This window comes from Cupressus sempervirens, chromosome 9 (genome assembly GCF_028749045.1).
Source record: "Cupressus sempervirens isolate cs-2001-9-10 chromosome 9, ASM2874904v1, whole genome shotgun sequence".
NCBI classification, from domain to species: domain Eukaryota; kingdom Viridiplantae; phylum Streptophyta; class Pinopsida; order Cupressales; family Cupressaceae; genus Cupressus; species Cupressus sempervirens.
The window spans coordinates 446,954,956-446,967,550 of record NC_143126.1 but is presented as its reverse complement, the minus strand read 5'-3'; the positions used below and the strand labels follow the sequence as shown (position 1 = coordinate 446,967,550).

The following is a 12,595-nucleotide window of genomic DNA, read 5'->3' as shown; positions in this document are numbered from 1 at the left end:
CTTCAGATTTCAAGGACTTATTGGTTACAAGGAGGAGACATTAAGAAAGCTAATCACAAAATTGCAAGTGGCCTTTGAAGATTGTCAAGCAATTGAAACAAGTCTTGTGATTTGGAACAGATGCGATGCTATGTTACTGATGATTTTGGTAATCTTTTGGCAGCAGAGAGAGCGAATTTAGAAAATACAATTAGGATAAATGTTGATGTAGATTCTGAAGATTTTGGTTCAGACACGATGAACAAGTTCGTTTTGTATAAATCTTTGACAAAACACTTATTAGATACTACAGCCGTGAATTCCAAAGTTGTGCAATTAGTATATGAGAATGCAGTGAGAGTTGAAGCCATATTGAAGAATATGGAGATTGTTGATCTTCCCACAGTGCGTGATATTATTGTCAAATTCAAGGCACTAAGAAACAATCTCTAAGATTGTTGTTTTTGTTTCACGTTCATAGTTGTTTAGAATGGATTACATGAAAAAGTGTAATTACATGTAATGCGAGTTACATGTACTTGAGAAGATGTAATGCGAGTTGCATGTAACCCTTTTATTTTCTATAGTTATACTAGGTCAAACTTGGTTGAGTTGCTCCCACGTTTTCATCCACCTTTTTCTCAACTTCTTTATGTATATAAAGGAATGGCCCCTCATTGTAAAATCATCATTATCTTTATGCAAGAGAGCTCTAGAGAAATTGTGCCAGTAGAATTTTGTTTGTGTAAGCACTATTGTGAGAGAAAGTGAATACAAAGGAGCGTTTGAGACTTAACTTTGATTAAGTCAGATTGTTATTTGTGTGAATTGTAAGCTTTGTCTATAATTCATCCAAGTTGCCTTTGATTCATATTGTCTTGTGTTATTGATAATTGTTCTCATGAATTGAATAGAAAAGAGTTAAGAAGCAATTGAAGCCAAAGCTTTGACCAGGAGCAATTGTGAAAGTGTATAGCTATAAGCTTTGTCTGTAGTTTATATTTTTTTTCTTAATTCTCAAAATAGTTAAGTATTCTTACTTTTAGGAGTCTTTGTGCCATAATTGTAAAGTTTATTCCATATAGAAGTACGACTGTATTGGAAGCAAAGAAAGCAGCACGGGTGGCTATCAAGGTCAGCTTGATTAAGCAGACAATATTGTCTTAGTAGAGGTTACAAATGCAGCGTGAGTTGGAGATCAGTTTGGTGCAGGCTTGGGACGAATGTGATATTGGTGTCGCAGAAACAGATCTATCTTGTTAGTCAGTCAATGTATTCTGTTTTGTTAATTTGTCTCAGATATTTTATAATTGTCGTCCGGAGATGACTTTTTTTTGGGGGGGGATGATGTTAGCCGACTTGATTGTCGTCGATAATTTTGTACTTTGTAGCCGAGCATCGTGGGTTGGAGACCAGTTTGGTGCAAGCTTGGGACGAATGTGATATTAGTGTCGCAGAAGCAAATCTATCTTGTTAGTCAGTCAATGTATTCTGTTTTGTTAATCTGTCTCAGATATTTTATAATTGTCGAGATATTTTATAATTGTCGTCCGGAGATGACTTTTCTTTTTGGGGGGGATGATGTCAGCCGACTTGATTGTCGTCAGTGATTTTGTACTTTGTAGCCGAATTTTCTTTTCGGGGGGGATGATGTCAGCCGACTTGATTGTCGTTGGTGATTTTGTACTTTGTAGCTGATGATTTTGTACTTTGTAGCCGACGTCGTTGGCTACAAAGTACAAAATCATCAGCTACAAAGTACAAAATCACCAACGACAATCAAGTCGGTTGACATCATCCCCCCGTCGTCGGCTACAAAGTACAAAATCATCAGCTACAAAGTAAAAAATTACCAACGACAATCAAGTCGGTTGACATCATCCCCCCGAAAAAGAAAAGTCGTCTTCGGACGACAATTACAAAATATCTGAGACAGATTAAAAAAACAGAATACATTGACTAACTAACAAGATAGATCTGTTTTTGCGACACCAGTATCACATTCGTCCCAAGCCTGCACCAAATTGGTCTCCAACCCACACTGCATTTATAGCCTTTGCTAAGACAATACTGTCTCCTTAATCAAGCTGACCTTGATAGCCACCCGTGCTGCTTTCTTTGCTTCCAGTTGGAATAACATTAAAAAGGAGTTTCTCATAGAATTTCAACTGTTGCGCAATGATAATGAAATTGTTGGAGAGATCTTCAATACTAAGCAGGGAACGAATGAAACTATTCGCGTCTATGCCAAAAAATTAAAAGATTTGGTAAATAAAATGGAAAATAAGCCAGTGGACGAACTGCAGAAATGATGGTTCATGGAAGGCCTACGCTCGAAGTTGCGCAAGAAGATGGAAATTGTGTTGCCTTCATCATACATGGAAGCATACAACAGAGCACTGAACTTGGAAAGCGAGTAGAGGATGAAAAAGAAGAAGAAGAATAGTTCCTCCGACTTAGACGACGACGAGTCCTCGGGAGAGAATAGCAGTGATGATGAGAACAGTAGCAAGAAAGTCCGTGCCCTACAAAAAGACATGATCCGCATGATGGAGTTTAAAAACATGCAGAAGGAGACCAAGGGAAGTGAGCTGTGGTGCACAGAGTGTAAGACGGATGGTCATACCAAAGGGTCCTGTCCGAAGAACCAATTCTGCAACATCTGCCAGATCATGGGACATTCCACAAAAGAATGCCCCTTCAACATGAAAACCAGAGGACCTCAACAAGTGCTCTTGACACAGGCAGCTTCCACGTCCGGAGGGAACGAAAATGCAAACATTGATGGTGACACTTCGGGTGGGTGCAAAAATAATAGCAGAGGGCAGAACATTACATTATGCTTGATCAGATCATTTACAATGATCCCAGACAGGGTATAAATACTTTCCGTCGAACCTTCCCGAAGGAGTCTGTCGGCCACATACAATATGTCCGCTACAAACTATTTACCAACGACGTCGGCTACAAAGTACAAAATCATCAATGACAATCAAGTCGGCTGACAGACCGGACTTAGAGCCAAACCGGTACATTTTAGCTAGCCTTTGAGTTAGTAAAGGTTTATAGGTATCACTGTTTCCAGCTCTTGATAGAAGTGTAGTTAGAGATTCATCTTGCCCATTATTCGCTCTACGGGTAAGTGGATCCTTCCTTCAAAGTTAAGAAGAAAGGATATTAGTGACACCCTGTTTATAAAATTTCTTGACTTCTTGCTTACCTTGAGTTGATCCAAGGAACGGTGAGAAGGGGGAGCCTTCCCTTTAAGGTAGGAGAGACTCTGTCTCACACGCTGTGACTGGTTATCCTATTTTGCGATTGGATTTTACCCAAAACTGTCGGTTGCAAAATATCCACCCAACTGGACACATAACATGATAACGAAGAGAAAACACTAGAATCTACCTAGAGAAACTCAAGTATGGGTGAGAACTCTAGAAGAATGATGTTAGTAGTATTATACCTCGTCTACCCACTATCTCCTTTGCTAACTACAAAGTTTACTACCTACTTAAAGGCATTTATTTACACCATACATGATGAATTGATGTCCAAATATATAAAGAAACATGGCTACCATTCTCTAGTCTCTATAATTATCTTTGAACTCTTGGAATATGACCCATACAACTGAATGGAATTCCTTCTCAAATTTTGAATAGGGATAATATAGATGAATCTATTACAAGAGTGTTTCCAAAATAAGTGTTCACATTAACTAGAAGACTGATAATCAAGTTGTGAATGTTTTCTTCCTTTTTGGCTGCACTATTGTTTTACTAGTAGATGGGTGACATGTTCAGCTGTGATTGAACATGTCACATGCATGCTGTTTCATTATTATGAGTTAATTGGTGGTTGAAGCTAAAAAGATGCCTCCTTTCTAAACTAATGAAAAGTCCTTTGGTTGTCCAAATCACCCAAATTTCCTTTGTCCTTTTCTTACTCTCAATTTCCCCTTTATTTTTTTGTTGATTATATTTCTTAGGACGTGCATCTTTTCTTAATTCTAGCTTATTAGGAACCCTTCAAGGAAGTAGCTTAGTGAGTTTGTTAGCTCGTCAAAACCAACATACTGATTCATTTTCTAATCAATTATTTTGAATGTAGATAATGATTTCATCACCTGTCATAGGTGCATTCGGGGCTGTAATTGTTATTTCCACCACGATGTTTTGTTTTCTTTGTACAAATTCGTGAATTACTATTTTTTTTCAATCGCAAATTTCAAGATAGAGATAACATCATTGGTTGTGTGCTCCTTCGATATCAATGCATGTCCTGGCAAGGTGGAGGCATAAGTGATAGTGCAGGGATGTAAATTCTGATCAAGGTGCCTTGTGAAGTCTCCCCAAAAGTGCTTCCCATGCACCCAAAAGCACTTCCGAGGAGCATTAACAGGGCACTTGGGCACCTCTAGCAGGGAAAATACGAGTTTGAGCCAAAATACAAATTAAAGCACATTAAGACGTGCTTCATAACATGTTTTATTCTTTTTTCTCCTAAACTCTAAAACAGCCCTAAAAGAGGCCATTCATTCATTTTTCATTTTATTTTATTTGTAGGTAGGCTCTCTTCTCGTTTGGTCTCCATTTCGGCATTTTGAAGGCAAGGTGATTATTTTCGAAGATGATTGTTCATGGGGTGCAAGATAACTTCCACAAAGATTTGTTAGCATCTAAGGTAAGCATTTGATCCCATTCTTGAGTCCTCTAAAGATATTTTTTGTGAGACTTTGATGGATTGTTTCAAAGCTGTCAGGAATTTTTTCAAGCTTTTTAAAATTTTCATTATTTAAGGAAATAGAGAAACAAGTTTAGCTATCTATTTAATATTTTTTTATCATCTTTTTGCACTTGTATGCTTGATCTTCATAGTTTCTTTTGTAATTTAAATTTATTTAATTTCTTATTATCGCAAGAAATTATATTGTATTGTGCAAGAATGACTGCAGTCAGTAGTCAAAGTTCAGCGGGAGGAAGGGACTCAATAGTCTAAAAAATGATAGAGGATTTCCTTTATGGTGAAAAACCACAAGATTATCAAAAGTTTTAGGAGGTGGCTCATATCTTTGAAAGTGTAATGTATGTCAAAGTGACAAAGGTGAACCATTCAATAGCTCCAATTTCCAAGTCAAACTTCATTTTATGAGTCCCACTTGCCAAGGAATGGGAATGTGCAAAGGAAAAGTTGGGAAAGGGATGTCTTATGCGCAAATAGAAGGATATATAAAAGAATAAGTTGCTGATAAATTGGTAAAAAGATAAAAAATGTTCCTACCAACCCAATCTGTAAAGAAAAAATTGCAATTACCCACTGAACCAATTCTATCCTGCAAACATTCATTCTTGTGAGTACTTGTGCCGGAAGAAGTAGAAATTGCCATCTGCAAGAGAGGTCATTGGACATGACATTTAAAATAGAGGCAAGAGCGCTTCCTAGTCAAGTCATTGCATGTTGCTTCTATGCAATGATCTTCCTTTTAACTTGGTGAGATAACTATATTGGAGGGATATCATGACAATGATCAATAAAGCACTGACTGATTACACAAGTCTTGTGTATGAAAAGGTGGGTAACACCCTATTGCACATTTCACTGCTGCTGAACAGAATTAGAGTACACACTCCTTCATCCACTAATTGAAGCTTAACTGTTTGGGTGCAAAAAATGTTGAAGACTTGGTTTATACTCATACTAACTTGTGTCTTTTGTCATGGAAGGAGAATCACTACAAGGAAGTGACAGCCAAGCTTTGGGATGTAGCCCTCGAGTGTGCCATTGGATGCAATGTTTCAAGATCTTACTACAATCATAGATGATGATGGTAACATCATGACACATGGTGAATTTAATGCAAGCGGAACCATTTTGGGTTCAAATGATCTTGAACTTGTAGGAATTGGAGATGACAAGGATGTGGATTTTCGTGAGAACCCTTATGAGTGTAAATCTGATTAGTAAATCACAAATCTTGATTGATGGACATGAACTAAATTTTGATTTTGTAATTGTAATGATTTTGTGATTTGCATTAGAATGTGCATGTAGACGTATATGATATGGCTTATTAGTTATTGAATCTGAATATTTGTGAACTATTAGATATCTTGATCAATGGTGAAGTATCATACTATCAAATAATTTAATTTTGTATATTTCTTGCATTTCTTTGCACATATATAAACGCATCCAACCACAACCACCCCCCTCTCCCTCCCCCCACCACCCAAATTGGCAACTTGGGTGTGCTCACATGCCATAAAATCCAAGAGAGTTTGTTCTCACGTGGATATTTGGATTTCTGATTGCATCATTTGCTTTGGGGTTTAACTGCTACTTGGTTCTTCTATCTTTTTTTGCATATTATATGTCCATTATTTTAGTATGGTACTGTTATCTTTTCAGACTGTAGGGTTCTTTCTACACTATCCTTTTGTAATTACATGTAAGTCCCATTGATCGATTTAGTCATTAATTTCGTTTCAACAATCCTCAGGACTTTGACTTTTCAACTACAATAATTGACCATGTGATTTGATACATGTTTGTTTCATTTTTAACTTGATAGAATTGGGTAAATGCCAGTGGCACGAACTGTTGGTAAAACCAATCTCTGTAATTCAGAAGTGGCTGTTGAAGGGTAGGTGAAGCAAGTCATGGCCTATAACTCTATGTTTTATTAATCTTTCTGAAATTCCTTAATGCATACTATTTTCTTTTCCAACTGTTTTCTGGTTTGCTTTCCTTTTTCCCTGTACAAGCAAGGCATGTGTTAAACAACAATTCAATTTTTCAATTTCATCAATCATGTTATTTGCATCGAGCAAATTGTTTATGTAAACTTATCAATAGTCCATCAAACCACACACTTAAAAATAAAAACTGTGTTTTTTAAGACTAGCAAGATAGTGTTCAGGACCAGATTGATCTTCCCAATCCTTATTGCCATGATCAAGTTTTGCTAAAGATCAGTCACTAATTATCTATCAAGGTTGTGTTGGGTAATCATTGACATTGACCTGATGATGATGTAATATATTTGATGGCAAGTATCGAAAAATTTCTTAACACAAAGAAATACAGCTGCAAGTAAAAATTGCAGTATGAAAACATCAGTTTGAAACTCTTGCAATGGTATGCATGGCTCTTATATTATATATTTGTATGCCTTACAAAACATGCTTAATTATCTTTCAAGTCACGACACAAAAAATTTCAAGTGCAATCAATTTAAAGATTATGTCTTTTGCTTTTAACAGTATAAGATAACTTGATTCTGACAGAATTATTATCCTGAGCGGCTTGGGAAGGTTCTTATGATTCATGTCCCATACCTATTTTGGGCAGCATGGAAGGTGGTGTATCCATTTATTGACAAAGTGACCAAGAAAAAGGTTCTTTATTCTCTTGCTAAGCCAATTTCCCCATGCAGCTCTGCTTATTTGTGTTTTTTTGCTTAAATTTAAGCAGCTAGTGTGTTTCCTTGTAAAATATTAATTGTGAGAAAAAAATAATTTGAAAGCTTTCCTTATTTTAATGGCTCCACCATTGTTTATGAATTGAAAAGAAGGTGTGGAAAAAAAGAGAGGCTGAAAATAAGCGGCAACTGCATATCTTGAACAATGCCAAAAAATAATTACCAAATTCAAAGTGCACAAATTGTTATAAATACTATTAATGCAAGTTTAAGATGACTGCTTAAAAATGAACAGAAGATTTTGATTATTCACAAGGCTAGCAACTCCACAAATAATTCTCAAATAAGTTGAACAGCAGCTGCATGAGGACCTGCCCTAAGATATTAATTTTTTGTATTATGCCAACCACTTCTATTGTTTTCTGTATGCAAATCTCTCCTTGGATATTTGATGTTTGTCTACTTCATTGTGAAGAACTATGATAGAAACCCCCAGTGAGCAACTGTTGCAATATTAAAATGTTGTTGAGCAAAAAACGCATGTAACTGTTCGCAGTAAAGGGAATGTACCTTTACATTTTAATGCACGATGGGGACTTTTCATGGATGCTTGCGTTTCAGTTATGTCTGATTGAATGGTAGGCAATAAACCTCAAGGCTGGATCCAGAAATACAAATTTCTTTATGCAACTGTAGAACTGTAAATAGAAATGAGAGACATGCTTCTTACGTAAACATATCACATTTAGTTCGATTTGAGTTTGGTAATGTGAGAAATTTTGGAGTGAAGTTTGTTTTTCAAAAAGATCAAATATTATTTTGAAAAAGTGATTTAATTTGAAAACAGTGAGCTTTGATTTTAAATTAAAAATTAAATATTATGCAAATTGATTGGAAAATTATAAGTACACTGAAGAAGGGTGTTTCAGATTATCATGTCTCCTTTTTGGAATCTATAGAAAAATGAAATAATTATATTTAACTTTTGGAAAATTAATTTATTTTTATAAGATGAATGTTTGAATCCACTTGCAGTTGCAGAGTAGGCATGACTTCGCTCGTAGGGCTCATAGTGCTAAGTACATCATTGTTTATCACTCAACTGAGATTGATGTTGCAGGTCCTATTACCTTTTGAGAATGAGTACCTCAACCTCAGGTCTATGTAGTCCTTGAGGGATATGTTTCTCTGCCATCTGTCATCAATCCAACCCTTGATTTTTTTTAGCAACTCAATCCAATCCATTTCAAAATCATACCATAGACTGGCAAAAATTTGCCTTTGATACCACTATGACGTACTGATGACTAGATGCCAAGCCCAAAACCTATCCACACGGTGGATGCAACACACCAAAGATTAGCTTGCTTGTATGACAAATCCATGCACTGTAACAAATGGTTTTTCATAGCAAAAATGAAGATGGTTTAAACAAAGAATTTCCAAGTTCATAAATATACAATAGAATCCTTTTCGCATGACATTAACTGCTTTCAATAATTAACTGTAATAACCTTATCATTGTTCATATAAAAATAACTATTTTAACGATTAACCGAAGATAACTGTATTCATGATCATCTGAAATAACTAGATTAAAAAATAACTAATCATAACTGTATTCAAGATCAACCGAAATAAGTAGAGTAACGAATAACTAATCATAACTGTATTCATGATCAACTAAAATAACTTGATTCACGTTTAACTAATCATAACTATATTCATGATCAACTGAATTAACTAGATTAACGACTATCTAATCATAATTGTATTCATGATCAACTGAATTAACTAGATTAATGATTAACTATCCTTTCTTTATACAAGAAAAGTAAATGCTTATTAAGAAGAGAAAGAAATGGAACATACAAGCATCAACCGGAGGATCTTTAGCTGGTTGTGCAAGCCTTGGCTTTCGTGAGAGGAGAAGCATTGACATAGGTTTAACCTCCCAACCACGGACCATACTTATCCCCACACATTCTATTAAATTAGAAAGACTCTCCCTACCTCGGGATTAGGCTTGGGATGTTCTTTAGTCCAGCCACCTGAGCATCCTGGTGTTTTGAATGTCTCCTTAGTTATGAAAAGGACATGCTTACATAAGTGGAGCTACTGACATCAAGTGATCATTAGATGGTGTTGGTACCCAATATGGACCCGGTATTTAAAATTTAAAATTTATGGTTTTGAACCTCTTTGAACCAAGGTTCAAAATAGTTTGAAGTGGTTTAGTGGTTCAAATGGTCGATCTTGCAAGATCGGTACAAGCAAAGTTCAAATCCATGGTCCAAATGTAGATTTTGAGGTATAAGTTCACCAATTCAGGTTCTAAAGTACAATTTGCTGAGTTCATGTTTGGTGGTTCGATAATATGATCTTGGAACCAATCATTCTAATAAATTCCACTTTCAGAGACACTATACTTGAATTGTTCAAATTTCATGGTTCCCAAATTGAAATTTTAACAGGGAATCTGCAAAGGAGGTGTGTGATATTCTTGATAGAATACACTTCAAGTATCTGGGAGAGTTCTCAAACTCAATAGGCATGTAGAGATACTTTGCAAACCGTCATGAGTCATTAATGCATAAGGCATAAAACTGAAGTCTCAAAGCATTAACAAAAGAAATATCAAGATAATCATGACACAGGTCTATTTGAAAAGGCAAAGGAATGATAATCTTCCAATCGGCACTCTACATGATCACCCTGACTTGGCATGCAAGCTTCATATATAAGAATGTGGACATTGAGTTAGGAAACACAATGAAAAGGCATCGGGCATCTGAAGGATGCGAAATGTTTTGATTTGCCATAACCTGTGCATATTAGACAGAGTATGTTTGATAAAAGGCCCGCATACATAGGTAGAAGAGTGATGTGATGAGCATGGGTATTCCATTTCAATTGTCTCGTTCCATATCAGAATATTCACCTCTCATTGATTGCAAATCAAATGTTTAGCAAGGTTCTTAAGCTCTAATGATCCATGGCTGGGAATTTTACTTCAGCAAATTGGATTTTCGAACAGTCATATAGACCCTCAAATAGTGATTTGTAACTTTTGACTTAGACATTATTTTCAAAATTGCTTCGGTGAGAATGTGAAAAACTAGGATTCTAACAACATATCCAAAATCAGCAAGATCCAACAATGGGATAATTAGTTATGCATTCTGTACCGAGACCTATTTTTGCTGTCAGAGTTATTTTAAATCTGCCCAGCATCAAGAATATTTTTATATTGGAATAATGTAGTAATGTGCCACTTGTCAAAGTCTCATTTAATATGTCAAATTATTCTTATAAAACATTTACATCAAATTTTTATAAGGTTATGAAAATATAAATGAGAGAACATAAGAAGAACAAAGGGGGTAGTCAAATAAAAGTTACGTGATTCCAAGAATCAGTTATGCAAACTGAAAATACACATCAACTCGCTATTTATGAAGGTATTTTCAAACGACTGTTGGTTCCACTTTTTCTTCCCGAGACTACAGACTGTGTGCTATAGCAAGAGGGGAAAGAGTTTTTCCAGATTTATTCCAGTTCTTGTGAGGAAGAGAGGGCAGAGCTTGTTTTTTGAATTGTGTGTTAGAGAAAGTGATAAATTTTGATTTTTTTTACGTAATGCAAGGGAAGAGTTACAGTTTTCTTTAGATAGTGACTTTGACTGTAAATGTGTCAGAGGATCTTTGTTGTCTTTTATACTTTAGAGAAGGGAGACTGGAGGATAATTGTATCAAAACTTTGATTTTGGGGCAGTTTCTTTCGACTGATCATGATCTTTGCATTGTTTTTAGTTTTCTCCGATTATGCTATCATTTCAAGATATCTTTAAAAGCTCCGATTCTTCATTTTCTCAAAAGGATGGAAGATATATTATTTATTTTCGTTTGTTATGTAATGCAACATCTAGGCAAATAGACTTTGTGTTATTTGTTGTTCTTTTCTTTTCAGTCACCTAGTTTTTGCATCTATTTCATGTTTATGAGTAGATTTTTGTAAAACCTTTTGTGCTTTCTGGTTAAAAGCATCTATATTTAAATTCATTGTAAATCATGTACGGGGAGCTATACTCGATAAAATTTAGAGGAAGGTTATCAATCCAATGATAACCTATCCAACTGTTAGTGCTGATTACGTCCTCCTATCTGGGCATTTAGAGTTAATTTGTATTTATTTCTTCGGAGGACAATCTGCTCACTAACAGGTTTTTGGCGACTCTACTGGGGAATCGGAAATGATAGATCAATGCTTTTCTTTCCTCAGTCAAATTTGTCATCTCTGCAAGTAGAGATTGGCAACTCTATTATCGACTTTCAGAATTTTCGGTTAAAGAGTCCAATGTTTTCATTTTCAGAATTTGAGGTACCTCCCCAAGAATGGAGGTTGGCAGCTCTATTGAGGAAGGATACCCAGTAGCCTTCATTATATATAAAGAATTTTTAAAAGATTGGGTTCCAGCAAGAGATGAAGATACCTCTGAAATCTTTATCTTTATCCCATCATTCAAAGGCAGTCCTATCAGAGAGGTTATCGAAGAAGTTGCAACACAAGTAGGCTGGCTGAAATCTTTTTATGGTGCCATCCTCCTAAAGAAAAGATCCCAAGTGCAAGATCTTAAAAAAAAAAGGATATGCATGTGAAAAAGAAGAGACGACTGAAGTGGAATACAAGCAGGAGAAAGATCTTGAAGAAGAAGGAACTGGAAGCTGACAAGATGATGAATATCTAGACACCTTTCACCTGCACATGATTCCCGTCGCCACATCACCTCTAGTTAATCCTTGAGTTAAGGTAAAGACTTTAGATTGCCCATCATTATTTTCACTTGATGAAAATTTTGAGTGTATTCAGAGAGAGAATGATGTCTCTTTTCAATTGGCTTCTATGACTATGGAGACTTGTATAAAATCTTTGCTTGTGATTTCATGCCATGAGGATAGTTCATCTTTTGATACCCAACAAGTCTAGATGGATTTACTACAATCTCATGTTGATCCAGTTTTACAAGATGAGAATACCTATGACAACATCGGAGTAAGGGTAAGCAATAATGATGAAATCTTGCCTCAAGTTTCTTCTTCATCTCATATAGAAAGTTTTACAGTTGAGGATCATGATGATCATCTGTTGCTTAAAGATTCCATTGGAATGCTTTCTGGAAGTGTCTCAGCAGAAAAT

General features: G+C 35.7%; 1 protein-coding gene and 1 long non-coding RNA gene across 7 annotated transcripts in view; one reads left to right on the top strand and one right to left on the bottom strand.

Annotated features, from left to right (window-relative positions):
* LOC149539226 (uncharacterized) overlaps positions 1 to 12,595 on the bottom strand; it is a 68,918-nt gene that overhangs the window by 7,775 nt on the left and 48,548 nt on the right. The gene's annotated exons all lie outside the window — the stretch shown is intronic.
* Positions 1 to 12,595, top strand: part of LOC149539227 (uncharacterized) — a 137,966-nt gene that overhangs the window by 77,766 nt on the left and 47,605 nt on the right. For 2 of the 3 annotated variants that reach the window (XM_089800562.1, XM_089800561.1), the window contains exon 5: positions 7,266 to 7,376. The exons of the other annotated variant lie outside the window; for it this stretch is intronic. In XM_089800562.1, the coding sequence (XP_089656688.1) occupies positions 7,266 to 7,376 (111 nt within the window). The remainder of the gene's footprint in view (positions 1 to 7,265; positions 7,377 to 12,595) is intronic. 3 annotated transcript variants of the gene reach the window in all.